Raw genomic sequence first — 26,180 nt, 5'->3', positions numbered from 1 at the left:
TGGACCTAGGTGAGACAAGGGTTCAAATCCCCACTTTGCCACAATGCTTGCTGGGTGTCCTTGGGGAGCAGCCACTGCCTCTCCCCCTAACCTACCTCACAGGGTTGTTGTGAGGAGAGGTGGGGGAGAAATGTATGTGCAACTACAGCTCCTTGAAGGAAAAAAGTGGGGATGTAAATGCAATAAGGAAATAAGTGAAGTAGAACTGAGCGATGGAAGATCCAGGACAGAAGAAAGTAAGTCCTTCGTCATTCAGTGAGTTAAACTATGGAACTCACTGCTACAGGAGGCAGTGATAGAGCACAGTTCCCATTGGACCTGTTACCCTAGAGCTGTGACGTATGGGGCTGGCGAAGGGCATGGTCACCCAGCCTGACCATGTGAAATTGGGCCAAAGGAAGCCAGGTGCCATCCTAGCGGCTGCCAGTTGCCGACCACGACTCTAAATGAATCAAGCAGCTCCAGGAACTGGCCACCAATTTTTTTCTCCATTCCATTTCAGATTGAGGTTGAATCCTGACAAGACAGAAGTACTGTTTGTGGGGGACAGGAGGCGGGCAGGTGTGGGGGACTCCCTGGTCCTGAATGGGGTAACTGTGCCCCTGAAGGACCAGGTGCGCAGCCTGGGAGTCATTCTGGACTCACAGCTGTCCATGGAGGCACAGGTTAATTCTGTATCCAGGACAGCTGTTTATCAGCTCCATCTGGTACGCAGGCTGAGACCCTACCTGTCTGCAGACTGTCTCGCCAGAGTGGTGCATGCTCTAGTTATCTCTTGCTTGGACTACTGCAATGCGCTCCATGTGGGGCTACCTTTGAAGGTGACCCGGAAACTACAATTAATCCAGAATGCGGCAGCTAGACTGGTGACCGGGAGCGGCCGCCAGGACCACATAACACCGGTCTTGAAAGACCTACATTGGCTCCCAGTACATTTCCGAGCACAATTCAAAGTGTTGGGGCTGACCTTTAAAGCCCTAAATGGCCTCGGTCCAGTATACCTGAAGGAGCGTCTCCACCTCCATCGTTCTGCCCGGACACTGAGGTCCAGCACCGAGGGCCTTCTGGCGGTTCCCTCGTTGCGAGAAGCCAAGTTACAGGGAACCAGGCAGAGGGCCTTCTCGGTGGTGGCGCCTGCCCTGTGGAACGCCCTCCCACCAGATGTCAAAAAGAAAAACAACTTCCAGACTTTTAGAGGACATCTGAAAGCAGCCCTGTTTAGGGAAGCTTTTAATCTTTAAGAAATTGGTGTATTTTAATATTTCTGTTGGAAGCCGCCTAGAGTGGCTGGGGAAACCCAGCCAGATGGGCGGGGTATAAATAAATTATTATTATTATTATTATTATTATTATTATTATTATTATTATTATTATTTCCATTTCACTTTTAATTTGTACACTGCCTTTCTATCTTACCATCCTCACACCTTATGACAATCTGATCCAATACCCAAAAAATCACAATACAATGGTACCTCCGGTTGCGGATGGGATTCGTGGCGAAATCCAGTAAAATGGCGAAATCCGGTAAAATGCTTCCGGGTTTGCCGCGCGCGCATCCTGAAGTTTACGTAACCAGAGGGTTACGTAAACGGTGGTACGACTGTAACTTTAAAATAAGCAACCGATATCAACTAAAGCAATATTCATCAAACCATTTGAATATAATAGTAAACAGTAAAAAAAAACACCAGCAAATAACAATCAAGCAGTTTACCCTTATCAGTTGCAATGAAGAATTACTAAAGTATCATCAGTAAAAAAAATAACGGCAAGTCGCAAGGCATGAAATACCACAAAACATTCAAAACCAGGTAAAAAGGATGGAATTGAGAAACAAGTGCACACAAGTTATAAAATTATTATTATTTTATTTATTTTGATTAAAATCCCTTTGGATGTCTGGATAGCTTTGGCATCCTTCCGACGGCACAACAAGAAACGCAAGCTGCTCTCTCCCCTCCGCCTTGCTCCAGGATTTTCTCCGCAAAAGAACGCAAATGCCTTTCTCTCCAGGAAAAACGCCTCCAGGCTTGCCAGATTCTGCACTGGCCCTCAAAGCTTAAGCCCAGTCTATCTGGAGAGCATATCCTCTCCTACAAACCTGCCCGGGTTTGGAGGTCTTTGAGGGAAGCCCTTCCCTCGGTCCTGCCTCCCTCGCTGGGTAGGGATGCGGGAGAGGGCCTTCTCGGTGGTGGCAACTTTGGGACGCAAGGACACTCTTTCCCTCGAAGAATTCTGCTCGCCCCTCGCAGAGTTGCAAGTTGCAGAAACCTTTAAACTACAAAGCCCAGAATTCTTAGAGAGGGGGAAATTTGAAGGGTTGTATCCTCCCCCAGGAACCCCCCTTCCCCCGGGCTCTGATATCTTCAATAGAGGCCCTGCTCCCAGTCCTGTCACCCTCACAGGCCCATCGGGTGGAGACGGGGGACAGGGCCTTCTCGGTTGCGGCTGCTCCCAGGCATCTTTGGAACTCGCTGCCTAGAGAAGCCAGACTGGATCCCTCCTTGTCCCTCTGCCGGCAGGTGAAGACCTCTCTATTCCAGCAGGTTTGGGGGGACTGACCGTCAATAAGAAAGGGGCTTTTAAATAGTGCAATGTACTGTTCCCGTCTCCAATAATAGATATTTATTTTTCACATTGTTTAATTCTGTAGATGCCACAATTGCTTTTTAACCAGGACCACGAATATGTTTCTAGATATCTGTGTTTTATTTGCTTTTTAATTCAGGTAGGTAGCTGTGTTGCTCTGACGTGCTCAAAATAAATAAAATAAAAATATAAAATTGTCCAGTAGCACCTTAGAGACCCACTAAGTTTGTTCTGGGTATAAGCTTTCTGAAGAAGTTTGCATGCACATGAAAGCTTATACCCAGAACAAACTTAGTGGGTCTCTAAGGTGCAACTGGACAATTTTATATTTTTATTTGCTTTTAATTTTTCTTTCGTGAGCTGCCTTGCATTCCCATTCTGGGAGAAAGACAGGATATAAATGAATAGCATCCTTATTCTTATACTTTTATTATTTCAACAAATCTTCAGGGGTTTGCAGGTGGCATACAGAATCATGGAACTGTAGAGTTGAAAGGGGACCCAGAGGTCATCCAGTCAAACCCCCTGCAATGCAGGAACCACAACTAAAGAATCCCCAACAGATGGCCAGAGATACTTATCTCCATACTAGGGTGAGGTTCACCTGCAGATTCATCTCCTGTCAAACACACAAAAACCGGAAAAGAGAGGGGGGGATTCTTCCCTCCCCCATTAAAACAGGCCAAGAGACCACAGATGTTCTTTTCCAAACCTGCGTGCCAATGGCTGTCCTTTTAATTTGCTGGCGTTCAGATCTCAGACATTGTTTTAGCCTTCAGGAACCTGGTGCCGTTTCTGTGTTTTAGACCAGCGGATTCCAGACATTTTCAGGCCACAAGCCCCTTGATTCCATAAATTAATCCTCGGTTCCCCCTACGCTATAAAAAGTATTATTCTGAATAACTGTTTGCATGAGCCACTAAGGTCTATAAAAACACAATCGCATTCAAAACAGGGACGATTAGTTGCACATTTATTCCCAATCCCATTAAAACTATTTAGTTTAATTAATTCGACAAAAGTGGCCAACTGATGCCGGCTCTTCAAAGTAGAGAGATTTCCTGATCAGTCCTGAAGAGCAGAACCAGAACTTGCCCCCATCCGGGAAGAAGGACCCCACTGGGGAAGAGCTTTTAAAAAGCAAAGCCTCCCCCCCCCCTTTCGTTTCATTTTCACTTCCATTTTGCACACCGCAATGCAGTCGGGAAAGCCGTAGAGACCATCAAATGTGCCACAAAGATCGCTCATCCTACGACAACCTGATGCAAATAAGTCACAATAAAGATTGTGACTTCATAATAAAGATTGTGACTTCATAATAAAGATTGTGACTTCATAATAAAGATTGTGACTTCATAATAAACCACCTGCATCAAGCAGAGCAACGTTCAGCGATCTGCTTGGAATATAATGTGACGCAGGAACTCTCCAAATATCAGCAAATAGTAATTAAACAGAAGTTGCAATTAATCGCCACTCGGCTGCGATGGAGAAAAACAGCAGCATGGAACACGGGAAGACAGCGAGACGTAAAAGACCAGACAGGGAGATCAAACTGAGCGACCAATAAAATTTTATAAAATCACAACATGCACAAGCCTAAATGTTCCCCCTGGTCTAGGCTATTGTGCGGGTGCTTTCGGAAACTTGTGCAGGTGAACAGCACCCAGTCCGCCCCGCAGAAGCACCCACAAAACCTCAGAAAGGTTTTGAGTTCCTGGAAGCTGTCGGCATTTGACAGGTGAGTAGGGATGATAATTGATGCCATGGGGGAAGAGCCGATGGGCACCCTACCGTTATGGTGTAGTGGTCAGAGTGTCGTGGCAAGGACCAGGGTTCAAATCCCCGCTCGGCCATGCGGGCAATAACTCACGCTTAGCCTAGCCTACCTCACAGGGTTCTTGTGGGGAGGTAGAACCATGCAATATACAAATGAATGAATGAGAACCCCGCTCTTCCTGACAACCATTGGCAGTTCAGGATCTGTCCTGCTCTGCTGTGGCTTTGCAGTGCCTCCCTCTGCCTTCTACCCACCGCTGTTGCCAACCACCACCCTGCCCTACGGCTCCTCTGCCTCGGGGAGGAGGAGACCAGAGCAAATCCCTAGGGTTTCTGGGAATTTCAGAGGCATTCCCGGGATCTGCAAATGAACGCCTTACCTGGCTGGCGTCCGGGTTACTCCTCGCTGCTTCGCACCTATCCAGGTAGGTACCTGCCCTTGCGAGCAGCCGGCTTCCTTCAGCACCAGCCGCAGGGCTTCATGGCGACCGTCTCCTAAGTCCTGTGCCATAAAGCATCATCTTCGCCAGCCTGGAAGCGCCCCTGCAAGTGCGAAATCCAAGGGGTGTGCGGGGCTCCTCCGAGCCAGACCGGGTTGTGCCTCCTGGTGCAACAGCCTGGAAGAAGCCGGCAGCAGCTGTTCCCGAGGCGGCGGCTCAGTGTTAACCCTGTGGGGCCTGGTCAGGTGGGCGTCCGGCTAATGCCCTCCTGCCAGCCGGGTAATTGGATTCAGGCCGGATTGACCTGCATTAGACCAGCAGGGATGGGACAGGCAAAACGGCTGCCAGTGGCACCCAGCAGCCTTCCCTGGCAGAGGCACAAGCAGCTGGCCGTGTGGCCACTTAGCAAGGCGGGGAGCACAGAAGGAAGAGGGTTTTGTGCCTGGGTGTGTGTCTCTCTGCATAAAATTTACGCACCACGTTTGGGGGGGGGGGGGACGACGACCGCAAAGCTGTCTACAGAAAGAGAGGGCGATAAATTCACGCAGAAAAATGTGCAGCAGTGGTTCAGAACATACAGAAGCGCATGCCACACATATTCCTGGGGTCATATTCCTGGACACACATATTCCTGGACACTGAGGTCCAGTACCGAGAGCCTTCTGACGGTTCCCTTGTTGCGAGAAGCCAAGTTGCAGGGAACCAGGCAGAGGGCCTTCTCGGTGGTGGCGCCCGCCCTCCCATCAGATGTCAAAGAGAAAAACAGCTACCAGATTTTTAGAAGACATCTGAAGGCAGCCCTGTTTAGGGAGGCTTTTAATGTTTAATTGTTTTATTTCATTTTTCTGTTGTAAGCCGCCCAGAGTGGCTGGGGAAACCCAGCCAGATGGGCGGGGTATAAATAATATATTATTATTATTATTATTATTATTATTCCATCGACTTCAGTTGCCATTCTTCTTTAGTTGGGACCTCGCACACTTAACCTAGAGAATAAGAGAACAAGAAGAACATATACGTTTAGAGAAGATTGGAAAACATCTACTGAATATATGGAAAAAGTTGTGTACACCTGAAAAGGTTGGCAGCGTTGAGATAAGTTCAACAGTGTAAATAAGTTTTGATCTTCTTAATTGTATTTCAGTTCAACAATTACGTTGATAAAATACATATTTTGTACGGCTGTCCCATGGAAGAGGGAGCAAGCTTGTTTTCTCCTGCTCTGGAGGGAAGGACCCAAACCAATGGATTCAAGCTACAAGAAAGGAGAGACAGACTACACTTATTGATGGTAAAAGCTGGCCTCCCTTGGGAGGTGGCGGACTCTGCTTCCTTTGAGGTTTTACAGCTGAGGTCGGATGGCCATCTGTCATGGATGCTTAAGTTGAGATTCCTGAATTACAGGAGGTTGGACTAGATGACCCCCAGGGTCCCTTCCAAATCTACAATTCTATGATAGTTCTGCCCGGACACTGAGGTCCAGCTCCGAGGGCCTTCTGGTGGTTCCCTCGTTGCGAGAAGCCAAGTTGCAGGGAACCAGGCAGAGGGCCTTCTCGGTGGTGGCTCCTGCCCCGTGTAACGCCCTCCCGTCAGATGTCAAGGAAATAAACAACTACCTGACTTTTAGAAGACATCTGAAGGCAGCCCTGATTAGGGAAGTTTTTAATGTCGGACATTTTATTGTGCTTTTCATTTTCTGTTGGGAGCCGCCCAGAGTGGCTGGGGAAACCCAGCCAGATGGGCGGGGAATAAATGAATGAATGAATGAATGAATGAATGAATGATGGTGGTGGTGATGCTATAACTGTGAAGGCTAATGTTCCCTAATGTTCCCCTATAACTGCCCCCTGGAGAGACGCTCATGAGAAACGGCCACAGCAGAACTAGCGCACACACACACACCCATCGCACTCTGACCCGGGACATTTGTGACGCAAATTTGATGCCGTCCTGAGCACAAATTGTGATGTGTGCACAAGGACAGGCTGTGACGGTGGGTTTGAGCACTGTCTTCCGCGGGCTGCTTCCTTGAAGGAACATTTACCCAGACCCTCCAAGGCACCCTTTTTCCCAGGGACAGACCGGGATTGACAGAAGCTGTCCCGGTTTCTGAACTGATCCTGGAATGTCCCACTTTTCCTTATTGTTGTTTAGTCATTTATTCATGTCTGACTCTTCGTGACCCCATGGACCATAGCACGCCAGGCACTCCTGTCTTGCACTGCCTCCCGCAGTTTGGTCAGACTCATGTTCGTAGCTTCGAGAACACTGTCCAACCATGTCGTCCTCTGTCGTCCCCTTCTCCTAGTGCCCTCCATCTTTCCCAACATCAGGGTCTTTTCCAAGGATTCTTCTCTTCTCATGAGGTGGCCAAAGTATTGGAGCCTCAGCTTCATGATCTGTCCTTCCAGTGAGCACTCAGGGCTGATTTCCTTCAGAATGGATAGGTTTGATCTTCTAGCAGTCCATGGGACTCTCAAGAGTCTCCTCCAGCACCATAATTCAAAAGCATCCATTCTTCAGCGATCAGCCTTCTTTATGGTCCAGCTCTCACTTCCTCTCTACTCTTCCCTATTAGCCTTATTGTGGCCAAAGTATTGGAGCCTCGGCTTCGCAATCTGTCCTTCCAGTGAGCACTCAGGGCTGATTTCCTTCAGAATGGAGAGGTTTGATCTTTAATAAATTATTATTAAATTATTATTCTTGCAGTCCATGGGACTCTCAAGAGTCTCCTCCAGCACCATAATTCAAAAGCATCAATTCTTTGGCGATCAGCCTTCTTTATGGTCCAGCTCTCACTTCCATACATCACTACTGGGAAAACCATAGCTTTAACTATATGGACCTTTTCCTTAGGACACCCCTATTTTCATAGGAGAAATTTGGGAAGGTATGGAGTTATGTGACTCCCTTTAGAAGACACCTGAAGGCAGCCCCGTAGAGGGAAGTTTTTAAATGTTTAATGTTTTATTCTGTTTTTATATATGTTGGAAGCCCACCCCCCACCCCCATGTGGCTGGGGTAACCCAGTCAGATGGGCAGGGTATAATTATTATTATTAATAAAATCCCTATTTTCATTACCAAACCTGCAGCTTCTTAAGAGTATATATTTAAAGAAGATGAATTAAACAAATTAAGTTAATTAGGATATGCAGAAAATATTAAAAATAAATTTAAAGAACCGCAGAAAGAGGGGGAAGGAAGTCAAGTTTTGAAATGTCAAAATGATTGTAAAATCAGTGAAAAGTATAAACTTGAAAAGTAGAAATAAAAATGTAAAAAGAGAGAAATGTTTTTTTTTGGGGGGGGGTATGCGTCACCCCTCTTGTGAAGCCGTTTCTCCCCTACCAATAAGAGCATCCTTTGGGGGTTTACATACAGGTGTTTTTGTAGCTGCAAGCACAGGACAATGCAAAGATGCCCTGAAGCAGGCTGGTTTTCCATGAACGTCCTTAAATCAATATATCAGGACCCTTGGAGGGTATGGGAGAACAATTGTTGTCTGCCTAATTCTCCGACAGCAGCTGCTTTGAGTTAGGCAGGGGGTGGGCGGAGGGAGCCTGTTCCGAGGTGACCCAGGGGGCTTTAAGTGATGCCAGCTGTTCCTGGGGTCTAGTGGGTTGCGGTCCGTCGGGGAAGGGGAGGGAGAGGCTGTGCCGGCGGAACAAACAGGCCCCACAGCAAAACACGCAGAGCGCTGTTCTGGGCCTGGGTTCCCTCGGACACATGCAGACACACGCAGGCCTTGGAGAAGGGCAGAGAGCATCCACGTTGCACGCAGAAGGTCCTGGGTTCAATCCCTGCGGGCATCCCCAGATAAAGCTGGCAAGAGTCTGCTCTGGTCAGACCTCACCTGGAGTACTGTGTCCAGTTCTGGGCACCACAGTTCAAGGAGGATACTGACAAGCTGGAACGTGTCCAGAGGAGGGCAACCAAAATGGTCAAAGGCCTGGAAACGATGCCTTATGAGGAACGGCTTAGGGAGCTGGGTATGTTTAGCCTGGAGAAGAGAAGGTTAAGGGGTGATATGATAGCCATGTTCAAATATATAAAAGGATGTCATATAGAGGAGGGAGAAAGGTTGTTTTCTGCTGCTCCAGAGAAGCGGACACGGAGCAATGGATTCAACTTCAAGAAAGAAGATTCCACCTAAACATTAGGAAGAATTTCCTGACAGTAAGAGCTGTTCGGCAGTGGAATTTGCTACCAAGGAGTGTGGTGGAGTCTCCTTCTCTGGAGGTCTTTAAGCAGAGGCTTGACAGGCATATGTCAAGAATGCTTTGATGGTGTTTCCTGCTTGGCAGGGGGTTGGACTGGATGGCCCTTGTGGTCTCTTCCAACTCTACGATTCTATGATTCTATGAGTCCTCTCTCTGAAAAAGACCTACACAGGTCTGTGTAGGCAGCCCTGAGCTAAAGGGGTTGAGGGTCTGTATCTATAAGGCAGGTCCTGGGGTGACTGAGAATTGGTGTGAGAGCCATCTCTCAAAAGAGGCCGACCAAGAGGATCAAGGGTCTGGAAACTAAGCCTGATGAGGAACGGTTGAAGGAGCTGGGTATGTTTAGCCTGGAAAAGAGGAGACTGAGAGGAGATATGAGAGCCATCTTCAAATACCTCAAGGGCTGTCCCATGGAAGATGGAGCAAGGTTGTTTTCTGATCCACCCAGCTCAATGGATTCAAGTTACAGGAAAGGAGATTCCATGTGAACATCAGGGAGAACTTTCTGAGGGTTGGAGATGTTTGGCAGTGGAAACGGGGAACCTCGGAAGGTGGCGGACTCTCCTTCCTTGGAGGTTTTTAAGCAAAGGTTGGACGGCTATATGTCATGGATGCTTTAGCTGAGATTACTGAATTGCAGGGGGTTGGACTAGATGACCCTTGGGGTCCCTTTCCACATGACAATTCTGTGATTCTATGATCTACTAACTACTTCACTGTTTAGTAAATTATTAACAGAATGGATGGAATCGATGATGTGATACCAGTTTCCCAAAGTGAGGTTTAACTCCAACTCTGAAATTCTGAAATCCTATGACTCATTGGAGGTTTTTAAAACAGAGGTTAGATGCCCACCTCTTGGAGATTCTCTAGCTGTGATTCCTGCCTTGCAGGAGGTTGGGCTAGATGACTTTTGGGGGTCCCTTCCAACTCTACAATTCTATGATTTTATGACCCTGCCTTCCCACTACAACACCCCTACTGTGATGGGATGAAATTTGAGCTGTATGGGATTCCTTTCCATCCATGACTGAGGCCCTGATCAAGCAAGCCTTTCTCAAAACAAGGCCACCCAGAAATTTTGGGCCGCAACTCAATCAGTGCAAGCAAGCTCACTTTCTCCTGTTTGTCATGAACTTACAGCGTCCAGTTCTGTTGTTGTGAGCTAGAAAGGTTTCCTTCCCCGCTCTCTCCATCTGCATTTTCCCCACCTTATCATTTCGGCTGCTACTGTGATGGCCTGGGACTGGGGCTCAGAGTCGGAGAAATTGCAGCCTGGGACATTGGCTGAACTGAGTTCGGGGCCTGGTCCTGAGGAGCCTCCGTCCGCTCAACCTCCTCTGCAACAAACATCAGCTGAGCCGAGCCTGGGGCCTGAGCCTGCCTTGGTTCCAGATGCAGGAGATACCGGTACCTCGTTGCCATCAGTCGGGTCGTCACCAGCAGATGGCCCACTGCCGGCTGGGGCTGCGGCGGCTCCTGGGTCCAGTAACTCACCGGCGTCTCCTGAGCTGCAGAGACTCAGGGCTAATAGAAGGAGAGACTTGAGTACTCGCAGGAGGAGTGCTCACCTCCAGGCAAGGCGAGGGAGTGAGTCGCCAGGGGATCGGGGCCGTCCGTTACCCCGTTCTAGATAAAAAGCGGCCATTGTTCGTTGCTAGACGCTAGACCCTGCCAGTGTTCCTGCCTGCACTTGTGACCTGCCTTAGTTCCCAACCTACGTACCTGTTCCTGACCTCACCTGACGCCCTGCCCTGCTCCCAGCTTTGGCTACTTCAAACTGTCTCAACCCTGAACCTTCGAACCATGGACCGGACTTTGACTACGCCTTTTGGGTAACCCGGGGACGCAGGTGGCGCTGTGGGTTAAACCACAGAGCCTAGGGTCGGCGGTTCGAATCCCCGCGACGGGGTGAGCTCCCGTTGCTCGGTCCCAGCTCCTGCCCACCTAGCAGTTCGAAAGCACAAAGTGCAAGTAGATAAATAGGTAGCGCTCCAGCGGGAAGGTAAACAGCGTTTCCGTGTGTGGCTCTGGTTTGCCAGAAGCGGCTTTGTCATGCTGACCACATGACCCAGAAACTGTATGCCGGCTCCCTCGGCCAATAATGCGAGATGAGCGCCGCAACCCCAGAGTCGGTCACGACTGGACCTAATGGCCAGGGATCCCTTTACCTTTACCTTTACCTTGGGTAACCCTAGGGACCAGCACAGCTACGTCCTGCTTTCAGGGAGTCACGTCCCAGGAGGCGCCAAGCCTGCCTTCTGCTCTAACATCCTTGATGCAGCCTTCCTCAACGTGGTGCCCTCGAGCTGTTCTGGACCACCACAACTCCTCCCTCTCACCCCTCCCAGCTGTGCAGACCCCTCTTGGCACTGCGCTGGAGCAAAGCGGAGAAAGCCAAGAGTGGTGATGCTGGGGAAAGGACCATACTGATGCCTTCCCTGCATTTGATCACAGAATCGTAGAGTTGGAAGGGGCCCCCAAGGGTCATCTAGTCCAACCCCCTGCAATGCAGGAATCTCCACTAAAGCATCCATGACAGATGGCTATCCAACCTCTCCTTAAAAACTTCCAAGGAAGGAGAGTCCATTCCACTGTTGAACAGCTCTTACTGTCGGAAAGTCAGGTAGGTAGCCGTGCTGGTCTGACGCAGTCAAAATAAATTAAAAAATTAAAAAATAGTCCAGTAGCACCTTAGACACCAAGTCCTTCCTAATGTTGGGTCAGAATCTGCTTCCTTGTAACCTGAAGCCACGGGTTCGAGTCCTACCCTCCAGAGCAGGAGAAAACAAGCTGGCCGCGAATGCCATGTGATATCTTCCTTCTCCATCGATTTGTTCAATCCTCTTTTAACACCATCCACACTGGTGCTTCCTGTGGGAGGGAGTTCCACAGTCTAACTCTGCAGAGTGTGAAGAAGGTCTTTGATCTGTCCCGATTCTTCCAACATCCACCTCTGCCAGGTGTCTACTAGCTCTTGTGTCATGAGAGAGGGAGAAAAACTCGTCTTGCAGACTTCTAGCTGGTCACCTATCACTAAGAGTTGTTGGACAACGGAACAGACTTTATCGGAAGGTTGTGGACTCTCCTTCCTTGGAGGTTTTTAAGCAGAGGTTGGATGGCCGTGTGTGCGAGGAGGAGAACCTGTTCAGGAAAATGCTATTTCCCTGATATTTTCCCATTGAATAATATTTTCTTTTTGGGGGGGGAGGGGGGTTGCAGGAGAGGGAGGGAGAAGCAGGACGGTGATGAAACAATTATTCACCTTCAGAAGCCATGGCACCAGGCAGGCAGTAACTGCTGGCTGGTGTTTTCTCGCTGCGATTCCTGCGTTGCAGGGGGCTGGACTAGATGACCCCTGGGGGTCCCTTCCAACCCTACGGTTCTATGATTCTATGATCATGCCACCCAGAGGGGGGTGCTGCAGCAGATCTCCATCAGAGTCCAAGGGTGGTGCGTTTTTCTGGCTGTGAATGTTGTAAGCTGGATCTCGGCTAGTGGCTGGGAGGGAAGGCGGAGGCGGAGTTGGGGGGTGGGGTGGGGTGGGGTGGGGAGACACGGCAAGGTGTGCAGGGAGGGAGGGGGGAACCCTTGCCTGGGCCCATTCTAACTAACACTCATCCTAGCTAATACGCTTTGCTAACAAAGAGGATTAGCAGACAGCTACGAAGGGGGCCAGCTGGGGGTCATTGTGTGAGTGGGGAGGGGTGGGAGGGAGGGAGCTCAGCTGCAATTCCATGTCCCCTCTGCCCCACACTCAGGAGATGGGCTCAGTGGGGGAGGACTTCGGGGCTGGAGCATCTCAGAAAGTCCCAGGTTCAATCCTGACCTCCTTCCAACGCTACAATTCTGATTCTGTGGATTTAAATTATAGAATCATAGAATCATAGATTTGGAAGAGACCACAAGGGCCATCCAGTCCAACCCCCCGCCAAGCAGGAAACACCATCAAAGCATTCTTGACATATGCCTGTCAAGCCTCTGCTTAAAGACCTCCAAAGAAGGAGACTCCACCACACTCCTTGGTAGCAAATTCCACTGCCGAACAGCTCTTACTGTCAGGAAGTTCTTCCTAATGTTTAGGTGGAATCTTCTTTCTTGTAGCTTGAATCCATTGCTCCGTGTCCGCTTCTCTGGAGCAGCAGAAAACAACCTTTCTCCCTCCTCTATATGACATCCTTTTATATATTTGAACATGGCTATCATATCACCCCTTAACCTTCTCTTCTCCAGGCTAAACATACCCAGCTCCCTAAGCCGTTCCTCATAAGGCATTGTTTCCAGGCCTTTGACCATTTTGGTTGCCCTCTTCTGGACACGTTCCAGCTTGTCAGTATCCTTCTTGAACTGTGGTGCCCAGAACTGGACACAGTACTCCAGGTGAGGTCTGACCAGAGCAGAATACAGTGGTACTATTACTTCCCTTGATCTAGATGCTATACTCCTATTGATGCAGCCCAGAATTGCATTGGCTTTTTTAGCTGCTGCATCACACTGTTGACTCATGTCAAGTTTGTGGTCTACCAAGACTCCTAGATCCTTTTCACATGTACTGCTCTCAAGCCAGGTGTCTCCCATCCTGTATTTGTGCCTTTCATTTTTATTTTTATTTTTTTGGGCAGCTTCTGTCCTAATGGCGGGAAAAGAGTTACCATACTTTTCCATGTATAACATGCCCCCTATTTTGGGGGACTCAAAATTAAGAAAATGGGGGGGGGATTCCCCAAAGTTGTTGAGCTTTCTGGGGGGAGGATTGCCCACAGTTGTTAAGCTTTGGGGAGGGGGGCAAGAGTTGTTGAGCCAAAAAACGCTCACCCGCCAGACCGACAACGCCACTCGCATGTCAGCACAGCTACCTATCCTCTTTCCCATCGCCAAAAAAAAGCAGCAAATCGACGCAGCAACAGCCAATCAACAATTTCCAACTCGCGGCAGCAACCAATCCCACGGCCCCAAAACGTATAGGGCCCATGTATAGGGCAACCCCTGATTTTGAACATGATTTTGGAATTTAAAAAAAACATAGTCTTATACACGGAAATGTACAGTACCTGCCCTGTTGCTAAAGGTTTGTCCTCAAAAGTAATGAAAACTCACCCAAAACATCCAGACAGTGCTGCATCTGTACACTAGGGGGCAGCAGCATTCCAAGCAGCCTTCAGCCCTGATTGTGTCCATGTATTTAAGGGTCCCCAGACTAAGGCCTGGGGGCCGGATGCGGCCCAATCGCCTTCTAAATCCGGCCTGCAGACGGTCCAGGAATCAGCATGTTTTTACATGAGTAGAATGTGTCCTTTTATTTAAAATGCATCTCTGGGTTATTTGTGAGGCATAGGAATTCGTTCATTATTTTATTTTATTTTTAAAAAAATACAGTCCGGCCCCCCACAAGGTCTGAGAGACAGTGGACCGGCCCCCTGCTGAAAATGTTTGCTGACCCCTGTATTTTCTCCTACTAGCCACTGGGGTTGCCATATTTTTTTAGGCCCCGGGGGCTTTGCATTCAGAATGGACAGCCTGATACACCAGCATTTTAATGAGGGCGCCAATACTTGTTGCAAACAAATTTATGCAAGCAACAGAGGATTTCATTCCCAAGTATGCATGGAACCTAATACAGTACATTATTATTATTATTATTATTATTATTATTATTATTATTATTTGAGGGCACAACTGTGAATCGTGCACAATGATTTCTTCTCTCTCTTTTTCATGGGAGAGGAAGGGATGACAAACAACCCTTTTGCTTTTGAGTATATCTCACAACCTTGAGCTCCAATTGTGGTGGAATTAGGAAATAAATACAGTAAGTCAATAAGTCAATAAAATGTACATAAAGGGAGCCCCTACTCACTGAGCCCAGTATCCTGACTCTGACAGTGGTCAGATGGATAATAATAATAATAATAATAATAATAATAATAATAATATATTATTTATACCCCACCCATCTGGCTGGGTTTCCCCAGCCACTCTGGGCGGCTTCCAACAGAATATTAAAATACAATAATCTATTAAACATGAAAAGCTTCCCTAAACGTCCAGGATACGTCCAGGCTGTTCTCACATAAATCTGAAGGGAGCCCCATCCTGCTGCACTTCTGCATTGGATCAAGAGCCCCTTGCCTGACTCTCTGCTACCCTTGCATGGACGTAGCCAGGATTTGGGGGGCAGAACCTCAAATATGTATTGGTTTTTATTGATTTTGATTGATTGGGGATGGGGCGCTACCCCCTGCCCCCTTGGCTACGCCCATGTATCCTGGCCCGTGACTCTGCGTGATACCAGGGAGAGGGCCTTCTCGGTGGTGGCGCCCGCCCTGTGGAACTACCTCCCATCAGATGTCAAGGAAATAAACAACTACGGTATCTGACTTTTAGAAGACATCTGAAGGCAACCCTGAGTAGGGAAGTTTTGTAATGTTTGAAGTTTTATTCTGTTTTTAATATTCTGTTGAGAGCTGCCCAGAGTGGCTGGGGAAACCCAGTCAGATGGGTGGGGTATTATTATTATTATTATTATTATTATTATTATTATTATTATTATTATTATTATTTTAAAGTCTCCTAGGTTTTCGATCATGCGGCAGTATCAAAATGCCATTATGCAAACTTTTGGGACAACCACATGGGGCATATTGTGGACATTCCTTCTTTACGCAGCGCAGAAGGCCTTCGGAGCTGGACCTCAGTTCGAATCCTGCTTGCGGGCTCCCCATAATGGGCATCTGGCTGGCCACTGTGAGAACAGGATGCTGGAATAAACGAACCACTGGCCTCATCCAGCAGGCGTTTCTGATGTAGAGCGATGCCCATCGCTTCCTCCTGCGGGAGCGCGTTCCGCCGTTTAACCGTGCGCTCCTTTCCGCGCACCCGCTCCTCCTGCCTGCTGCTGCATCTGATCCGGAGCCGGGATCCGCCTCGGGTTTTCGCTCCCACCCCGGGAGCTGCGGGGTCCTGCCCGAGCCGAGCCTCTCTCCCCCCCTTGCTCCCCCCGTGGGGCGGTATGGGGTGGGCTCAGCCCCGCATCGCCGGCGAGTTGGAGGAGGAGAAGGAGCGGGGACGGGCTTGCACGGCGCCCTTTCCTCCTCCTCCTTGCAGACCTTTTCCCTTCTCAGGGCTCGCTGTGGGGAGGGGGCTGCTTGAGACCCCCATTCCGACCCCCGGAAAGGACCCTGCCCCATCGCCGGAGCGCCCGCTGCGACCCTTCCATGCCCGCGCGCATCTGGGCGCATCTGGGACCGCATCCCCGCATCCCTCCGTCCATCCTCGCGGCTTCCTAGGGCTGGAGAGGAGCCCCTGCCCCATCGCCGCCGCCTCTGGGTGCTCCCCCCCCATGAATCTGGGGCGCAGGGGCCATGCCGGGGTGCTGGCAGCTCTACGCCGTCCACTGGGCAGCGCTGGCCCTTCAGGGCGCCTGGCACAGCCTCCCGGGGGCCGCCCAGGAAACCCCCCTTGACTACTATGGGGACAACGGTGAGTCCGAGCTCGGGGGGGGGGCACCGCTATTTTGGGACCCCTTGAGAAGCGGAGGGAAGACCCGGGCCTGATTTCTGAACCGCAGGAGGTTGGGCTAGTCTAGATGACCCTTGGTGGTCCCTACCAATTCTACGGTTCTCTGGACATGATCCTCTTGGGGACAGGGCTAGGAAACTTTTTTTCCAGAGCCTTCAGTGTGTTCAAATCTGCTTTTAGTTTTTTGCTTATCTTAATTTGAGGGTTGTCTGTCTGTCTGTCTGTCTGTTTGTTTGTTTATTAGATTTCTATACAGCACTTCTTCAGAGGATCACAGGGCAGTTTACATTTTAAATACCGTAGTTGCTTTTAGCTGCTTTTACTGGTTTTATTCTTTCTGGAAACTGCTGTCGGGTCCCGGGTTCAAATCTTCAGGACCTTCAGGCAAGGCTGGTTGAGTCCACTGCCCTGAAACCCTGGCGAGCTGCTGCCAGCCAGTGTAAGCAGTATGAAGCTAGATGGACTAATGGACTCACTCAGTATTAGACGGCTTTCTGTGTACCTCTTTGGAAAGATTCCTGGCTCAGTGCTAGAGCATCTGCTTGGCATGCAGAATGTCCCGGGTTCAGACCCTGATGATCTCTCCAAGCAGGACTAGCACAGGCCCCGTCTGAAACCTTGCTGAGCTGCTGCCAGTCCGTGTCGGTAATACTGAGCTGGATAGACCAAGGGTCCTCCTCAGTGCAAGGCAGATCCCCATGTTCCGCATTCAAAAGATACTCAATTTTTAAATGTGGCAGCATCTCCACTGCGGAACTCCCTGCCTATTGATAGCAGGCAGACAGCTTCACTTCATTTTTTTTTCCGGCGCATGCTAAAAACATTTTAAACTCTCCAGATGTTTATGGAGTTGGTGCAAGCTCTGTTTTTGGCCTATCATCATTTTAACTTCAGGAATGCATTAAATTATTGTTGCTATTTTTTTGCTTTACCTTATTTTGTAAACTGTGTTAGGGGTATATACAATCAAGCAGTGTACACATTTTATGAAATAAACAATTAAACTTCCCACAAACTCAAAGAGGGAAATTGAACATTTCCTCTATGGGATTCAATTTTACTGGAGCCCAAATTGGCACATTCTGCACTTAGATCATAGATCATAGAGCTGTGGAATTGGAAGGGACCCCCAAGGGTCATCTATAATAATAATAATTATTATTATTATTATTTATTATTTATACCCCGCCCATCTGGCTGGGTTTCCCCAGCCACTCTGGGCGGCTAGTCCAGACCCCCTGCAATACAGCAATCTTTTGCCCTGTGTGGGACTCAAACCCTCGACCCTGAGGTTTATAGTCTCGTGCTCTACCGACTGAGCTATCCCAGGAACCAGACTCTTCTTCAGCGGCTGGATGGAAAAGCAACTGTTCGCATCTCCTCTTTGCTCGAGCACACGGGGCAGAACCTTCCTCTGCCCTCTGGTTTCCCCTCCCTAAGGAAAGAGCCAGGATCCAGCCAGTTTTGCATTGAAGAGCATTCTTCTTCCCTTCCCGCTGGAGTCAACGAGACTTCAGACTGTTTCACATTCCCTGGACTGTGCACCAAAATACTGTAGCCAATTATGCCTGGCATGGAAAGAGTGGAGAGCAGTTTTCCTCCCTCTCCTGAATGTTTGGAAGACTTGGGACTGATAAAAGACAGTCCTTCTAACTCAGCTGGTAGAGCACCAGCCCCCCATTTAGGCAAAAGAGTCCTTCATTGCAGGGGGTTGGACTAGATGAAACCTTGTGGTCGCTTCCAGTTCTACAACTCTATGCACGTGTTAAACTGTGGAACTCACTCCTTCAGGAGGAAGTGAGGATCGCCAACTTGGATGGCTTTGAAAGAGGATGAGAAGATCAAGATCCGCAGATCTTGATTGCGGCAGGATACGAGAGAGCCAGAAGCCAACTGCTCCAACGTATTAGGGATGTGGAGCTGCAGTGCCATATGGGCAAAATGGACAAACATGTCACAATAATAAGAGATCTTGGGAGAGGGTTCTCACCTGCAAATTACCTGGCAAAACTGCAAATACCCAAGTATAGACATTCCTTTACTTTGGCCAGATTTAATGTGTTGCCCTCCGCACTGTTGCTGGGTAGATATGAGGGTAAACCATATGAGTCACGTGTTTGCCCATGTGGCTCATTGGAAGTGGAAACAAATTTGCATGTGTTGCTGCACTGCAGTCTCTACAAGGATTTACGCCTGACCTTTATCACCCCATTCTTACACAAGCTTAAAAATGAACCAGAATCCCAACGTCTAAGAGCCTTGGTAGAAGACAGGGTCCCTGAAATCACGATCAGTGTTGCCAAATTCTGTGTCTCTGCTATCAGACGCAGGAAACAAGAGCTTTCCAATGTCAATACACAGGCGAATGCGACCATCTAATTTTATCCATGTCCTTATTTTAAAGTGTAAAGGTAAAGGGACCCCTGACCATGAGGTCCAGTCGTGACCAACTCTGGGGTTGCGCGCTCATCTCGCATTATTGGCCGAGGGAGCCGGCATATAGCTTCCAGTTCATGTGGCCAGCATGACAAAGCCGCTTCTGGAAAACCAGAGCAGCACATGGAAACGCCGTTTACCTTCCCGCTGTAGCGGTTCCTATTTATCTACTTGCATTTTGACGTGCTTTCGAACTGCTAGGTTGGCAGGAGCTCTGGGACCAAGCAATGGGAGCTCACACCGTCACAGGGATTCGAACCGCCGACCTTCTGATCAGCAAGCCCTAGGCTCAGTGGTTTAACCCACAGCGCCACCTGGGTCCCATTTTTTTTAAAAGTGTAGTTATGGCCAAATTTATATTGAAATTGTCCTCTGTTTATTTCTGTGTTATCCTTTGTTGAATAGTTGTATGTGTTGATTTGGTCTGTGATTAGAACTTTGATTAGAAGGGGCTATCAGTGGCTGCTAGCCCTGAGGCTAGCTGTGCTCTGGTCGAAGGCAGCAAGGCTTCCGACTCCCAGTTTTTGGAAGCCGCAGGAGAGGAGAGGGCTCTTGCGTTCAAATCCTGCTTGCGCATCCGCTCGGCCACTGTGAGAACAGGATGCTGGACTAGATGGGCCGCTGGCCCGATCCTGCAGGCCTCCCCCGATGTTCTTACGTCCGTGCAGCAGACCCGCTTGCCACATCGATGTGGCGCCCTGTGTGCGAGAGACGGCGAAACAGACTCTCCCAAGCCAGCTGTGACGTTGGGCGCACATCTGTGTGTGCCCTTAAGTAGGTCCCTCTGCCGGATTTGCAAAAATACCCCAAAGTCCGGGGCTGTCGCTGTGAATCATTTGTGGGCAGATGGGTCCCCCCGGCCCACATAATGTCCGTGTGCAAAGGCAGCGCTCCCTTTGTCGAGAGCTCGGCTGGGACTGAGCGGTGCCTGGGCGCTTTTCCCAGAAAACCCCTCCTGATCGCAGTTTAATTAAGAACAGCTGGGGCTGCTCCAATGGAACTGGGGGGAGGCTGGAATGTGGGGGGAGGAGAGAGATTCTAGGCCCCGCACGCCGAGTGGCCTTTGGAATATGCGGTCAACTCTCAGCCTGGAGTTGGGTGGGTGGACTGAAAAAAGACAGGACACACACACACACACACACACACACACACACCCCACTCCTGCCACTAAAACTGTTTGCAAGCCACAGGAACCAGAAGGACATCCTAAAAGGCTGCTGGATCAGGCCCACCGAGTCATAGAATCACAGAGTTGGACCATGAGGCCAAGTGTTGGGGCAGCTGCAAAACTGTTAGGGGCTTCAAAATTTCAACACCCAGTGCTGCCTCAATGCAGTTGCATGATGCCGTTGCTGGGCTCTGTTGAAAATGGCTTCTCCGTGCGAACCAGTCACTGCCTCGCCGCCTTGCCTACCTCGCAGGGTCGTTGTGAGGATTAAATGGGGAGGGGGAGAATCGTGCGCGCCGCCTTGAGCTCCTCGGGGGCAGGGAAAGAGAGATAGGAATGCAAAGGATAAAGAGATAAATGATGGGCCAGGCTGAATCAACAAAGTTAACAGCTAAACCAGGCATCCCCAAACTTCGGCCCTCCAGATGTTTTGGACTACAATTCCCATCTTCCCCGACCACTGGTCCTGTTAGCTAGGGATCATGGGAGTTGTAGGCCAAAACATCTGGAGGGCCGCAGTTTGGGGATGCCTGAGCTAAACTATGAGAACAACGACTGCTTTGTTGAAGTATGGGAACCTCTTCTGGACTGTGTAAAGAAAGGTTATATAGGATGAGTTCGCAGCAGGATTTGAACTACGAGCCCCAGAAAGAACGAGAGATTATTTTGTCATGGTTACGATATAAAAGAGGGAAGCCGGGATGCAGCAAAGGGGTTGGGGGGATGGGGAACACCACGGGAAATGGGATGGAAAAAATGATCACGTATTGGAATTTTATGCGGCATTTGTGGAAATCTAATAAAATATATCTGGAAAAAACTGAATAGATAAATAGATATTCCTCCTCCACCTCGCCAACACCCCTGCTCTCTCTTTTGCAGTCATTGACCTGCTGGAGGCCCTCAACGTCACCCGCTCTGTTGTGGGGGTCACCAAGGCCAAGGGTCCCGATCCGGGTGTGCCGGCCTGGAAGTTCCGCCAGCGGGTGCCCCACCTGACCCTCCCCTGGGACTACTCTGTCTACCTGCTGTCCACGGTGCAGGCGGCCCTCGGCTTCCACTTTGTGGCCCGCCAGAGCCGCGCCTCGGAAGGGACCCTTGTCTCCCTGGTCTCGCCGGCCGCCACCAAGCGGGACGGCCGCCCCCTTCTGCAGCTGGTGTCCAGCACCCGGTCCGGCCAGCTGCGCCTTGACTACCGCGCCGTCCACAACATGGAGCCAGCCTCCTTAGTCTTCCCGGGGAACAACCCCTTTGCCCATGGCCTCTGGGTGCGGCTGGCCCTCCACCTGGAGCCACAACGCATCTCGCTCTTTGTCGACTGCCGGGAGCCCGTCGTCTTCGAGAAAGGCGGCGGTGAGGAGGTGCTGAGCCTCATCCTGCCCTTGGACCTGCAGGTCACCTTTGCCAGTTTGGACGGAGACAAGGCCAGTAAGTTCCTGGTAAGTTGGCAACACAATGCTCACAAATGCCAGTACCAGCGAACCGGGAAAAAGCTTTTTTCCTAGTTCTGCTGGATCTCTCTCTTTTCTTTCTTTTTTAAAATAATGTTTATTAATTTTTCATTAATAGCAATCCAATGGAGTCCACATTAATCCAATACCAAATCCTACCAAATCACAATACAATCAAAAGAGCCAATTAATCAGTTCTGAATTCAACAGTTTTGGATGACTTCCCGTGTTCCGGCTATCAGGAGTTGACGTTATTCCTTGGCCCTGCGCCAATTCTCTCAATTGATCCAAATACAACAATTCCAGTCTTGATCCTTTATTTTAGCAGCCACTGGTCTGATGACTTTCGCTCGTATTTAACAAATCCATATCCATTAGCTTGCAATGGGAATTGATTTCTTGTAGTTTTCTGGGAGAAATATTTGTTGACATTCTTCTTTTCCTTCATGTTGTAATCAATCAATCCTCTTCAACATTGTCCCTCCTTCAAGGACTCAATTCTCATTCCATTTTGCCTTTCCAAAACTGAAAGTATTCCAGCGTCAGGCCATGACTCCTGGCTTACTTTATCTCCTTTAGTCCTTCCCAATCTTCTAACAAGCTGGTGTCTCGCCAAAACCGTAATAAATCAGAATTAGAGCCCTCTTTAGTAGGCAATGCCACAAATTATCACCGTTCTGCTGGGTCTCTCAGTGGCCTTTGGTACCATCGACCATGACATCCTTCTGGACCGTCTAGACTGAGCTGGGAGCTGGGGGCATTGTTATACAGTGGTTCCGCTCCTTCCTCCTGGGCCGTGTCCAGAAAGTGGTGTTGGGGGATGAGTTTTCGGGCCCCTGGGCTCTCACTTGTGGGGTGCCTCAGGGCTCCATCCTCTCCCCCATGCTTTTTTATACCTATATGAAGCTGCTGGGAGAGATCATCAGGGGGTTTGGGCTGGGTGTCCATCTGTCTTTGGGTGATACCCAGCTTTCCTCTCTTTTAAATTGGAACCAGTGAAGATGGTGAATGTCCTGAGTTGAGGATGGATGGAGGCTAACAGATTGAGGCTGAATCCTGACAAGACAGAAGTATTGTTTTTTTGGGGGGGGGGGGACAAAGGGCGGGCAGGTGTGGAGGATTCCCTGGTCTTGAATGGGGTAACTGTGCCCCAAAAGGACCAGGTACACAGCCTGGGACTCTCAGCTGTCCATGGAGGCGCAAGTCAATTCTGTGTCCAGGGCAGCTGTCCACCAGCTATCAGACTTTTAGAAGACATTTGAAGGCAGCCCTGGTTAGGGAAGTTTTTTTATGTTTGATGTTTTATCGTGTTTTTAATATTCTGTTGGGAGCTGCCCAAAGTGGCTGGGGGGACCAGACCAGATGGGTGGGGTATAAATAATAAATTATTATTACAACTGCAGGAGGAGGGGGAAGGCTGCATAGATAAGTGAAAATAATACACATGGCGCATTATGTTGGGGGAAATCTCTTTGAGAAATTGCATCCGTGTGCATATCAGGAGATGAATTTGCGGGTGAATTTTCACAAGGAACAGGTAAAAGGAAGGGTTCTTCATGCAACACGCTGTTAACCTGTGGAACTCCCTCCCACAGGAGGCAGGGATGGCCACCAAGCTGGATGGCTTTAAAAGGGGATTAGGGAAAAATTGTGGATGGCTCCAAGCCACAATTGCTCTGCTCTGCCCTACACAATTTGGAAGGCAGTAATGCTTCTGACCCAGGTGGCCCGGCGGATCCAGGGACGCAGGTGGCGCTGTGGGTTAAACCACTGAGCCTAGGGCGTGCTGATCAGAAGGTCAGCGGTTCGAATCCCTGCAACGGGGTGAGCTCCCGTTGCTTGGTCCCAGCTCCTGCCAACCTAGCAGTTCGAAAGCACATCAAAATGCAAGTAGATAAATAGGAACCGCTATAGCGGGAAGGTAAACAGCGTTTCCATGTGCTGCTCTGGTTTGCCAGAAGCAGCTTAGTCATGCTGGCCACATGACCTGGAAGCTGTCTGCGGACAAACGCTGGCTCCCTCGGCCTATAGAGCGAGATGAGCGCGCAACCCCAGAGTCGGTCATGACTGGACCTAATGGTCAGGGGTCCCTTTACCTTTTAATGCTTCTGAGTCCCAGTTGTTAGAAACTGCAGGTGGGGAGAATGGTCTTGTGTTCGGATCCTGCTTGTGAAGAGGGACCTCTTGATTGACTCATAGGATGGTAGAGTTGGAGGGGACCCTGAGGACCATCTAGCCCAACCCCCTGCGATGCAGGAATGAATATGCATCTGTCCTGTGGGGGGGGCTCGAACTCGCAACCTTGGCACCACGTTCAAACCAGCTGAGCTCTCCACGCTGTACCTGGTTGAGAACGGGATGCTGGACTGGAGGGGCAACCGGCCTGATCCAGAAGGCCATTCTGATGTTCAGGGAAGGGCAACTGGGCCCCCGACCTTGGTGCCACCAACCCCACTACAGCATCTGAACAACCCATTTCTAATGTTAAGCACCCCACAACTGGAAACTCCCTCTCCCAATGGGTTATCGAATGTGTCACCCCAACCCCTTAAATGGAGGGGTAAGAGAAGAGCAGGGCTTGGGGGTCATTTGCAGGGAAGGACTGAGACAGTGAAGGAGGGGGGCGTCCTTCCCAAGCACACAAATGTTCTCCCCTCCTTCCACTCCCCCAAACAGCATTATGGGGAAAGATGGAACGGAGATCATTGTTTTATTCCCTGGGAACATTGTGTGTGTGCATGTGTGTGTGTGAGAGAGAGAGAATCAACAGAGGACTGGCCATCACACTGGGGCTCTGTCAGAGATTCTCTATCTGTAATTCCTGCATTGCAGGGGGTTGGACTAGATGACCCCTGGGGGTCCCTTCCAGTTCTATGGTTCTATTATTCTGGTGCTTGATTTTAACAAGACCACCCCTTTCTCAGTTCATACCCCCTTGAGGCATTTTTAGGGTGGCTTTATTTTATTTTATTATTTCATTTCATTTCATTTTGCAGGGCTACTGGCAGACAGCAGAGATTTCGCCCAGTGGCTTCCCCCACCGCCCCTGGCACTGCGAGAACCTGCCAGGTAAGAGCTGGGGGCGTTGGGTGGCAGCCCGGTTTGTCTGCACAGGCATTGATTGCCACACACAAGGCCTTTTGGACTACAACTCCCATCAGCCCAATCTAGGACAGAGTTGTATGAAACGGTGGCTGATGGAAGCACGTCTGGACTCATAGTCCAGAACATCTGGGAGCTGGGTATGTTTAGCCTGGAAATGAGAAGACCGAAAGGTGGTTTTTAAACTGGGATTTAACTAGATGGCCCGGGGGGGGGGAGTCCCTTCCATCTCTGTTGTTGTTGTTGTTGTTTAGTCGTTTAGTTGTGTCCAACTCTTCGTGACCCCATGGACCATAGCACGCCAGGCACTCCTGTCTTGCACTGCCTCCCGCAGTTTGGTCAAACTCATGTTTGTAGCTTCGAGAACACTGTCCAACCATCTCGTCCTCTGTCGTCCCCTTCTCCTTGTGCCCCCCATCTTTCCCAACATCAGGGTCTTTTCCAGGGAGTCTTCTCTTCTCATGAGGTGGCCAAAGTACTGGAGCCTCAGCTTCACGATCTGTCCTTCCAGTGAGCACTCAGGGCTGATTTCCTTAAGAATGGATAGGTTTGATCTTCTTGCAGTCCATGGGACTCTCAAGAGTCTCCTCCAGCACCATAAGTCAAAAGCATCAATTCTTCGGCGATCAGCCTTCTTTATGCTCCAGCTCTCACTTCCATACATCACTACTGGGAAAACCATAGCTTTAACTATACGGACCTTTGTCGGCAAGGTGATGTCTCTGCTTTTTATAATGTCTCTACAATTTTATAATTATTTATCCACCCGGAATGGAGTTGGTGGGAACGGGGAAGCAAAGAAAAGAGAGATCAAAGCAAGCCCGCTGACTCTGGGAACATTCTCGCCTCTGTCAAGCCTTCAACATCTGTGCGAAGATGAGGAATCAGCCCAGCCAGATGTTCCCTGTCCTGGGCGGGTACAATTCATGCGCCTTGGATGGGCTCCAGCTGGAAGGAGAGGAGGGGGCAAACATCTGGAACAGAGTGGGAAAGGAGTGGGGGGGAATCTGTCTGAAGGGAGGTGATGAAGGGGCTTGACATCTCTGTCTGTTCCTGAGCCAAGCGAATGGCGTGTTGGAAAGATTTCTCTCTGGGGCTTTGCAAAGGATCCATTTATTTTTTTACACCAAGTATTATAGCTGTTCAGGACACGACATAAGAACACAAGAAGCGGTTGCTAGATCAAGTCATAGAATCATAGAATCATAGAGTTGGAAGAGACCACAAGGGCCATCCAGTCCAACCCCTTGCCAAGCAGGAAACACCATCAAAGCATTCTTGACATATGCCTGTCAAGCCTCTGCTTAAAGACCTCCAAAGAAGGAGACTCCACCACACTCCTAGGTAGCAAATTCCACTGCCGAACAGCTCTTACTGTCAGGGAGTTCTTCCTAATGTTTAGGTGGAATCTTCTTTCTTGAAGTTTGAATCCATTGCTCCGTGTCCGCTTTTCTGGAGCAGCAGAAAACAAT

General features: G+C 49.5%; 1 protein-coding gene across 1 annotated transcript in view; it reads left to right on the top strand.

Moving 5' to 3' along the window:
• The first annotated feature begins 16,037 nt into the window (after positions 1-16,037).
• Positions 16,038-26,180, top strand: part of KCP (kielin cysteine rich BMP regulator) — a 98,720-nt gene continuing 88,577 nt past the window's right edge. The window contains exons 1-3 of the mRNA XM_060279271.1: positions 16,038-16,512; positions 21,038-21,594; positions 24,603-24,675. Coding sequence (XP_060135254.1) covers positions 16,395-16,512; positions 21,038-21,594; positions 24,603-24,675 — 748 coding nt within the window. The 5' untranslated portion in view covers positions 16,038-16,394. The remainder of the gene's footprint in view (positions 16,513-21,037; positions 21,595-24,602; positions 24,676-26,180) is intronic.

Source organism: Zootoca vivipara, chromosome 10 (genome assembly GCF_963506605.1).
Source record: "Zootoca vivipara chromosome 10, rZooViv1.1, whole genome shotgun sequence".
NCBI classification, from domain to species: Eukaryota; Metazoa; Chordata; class Lepidosauria; order Squamata; family Lacertidae; genus Zootoca; species Zootoca vivipara.
Note: the sequence above shows the minus strand (reverse complement) of the source record. Positions and strands in the feature narration are given on the sequence as shown.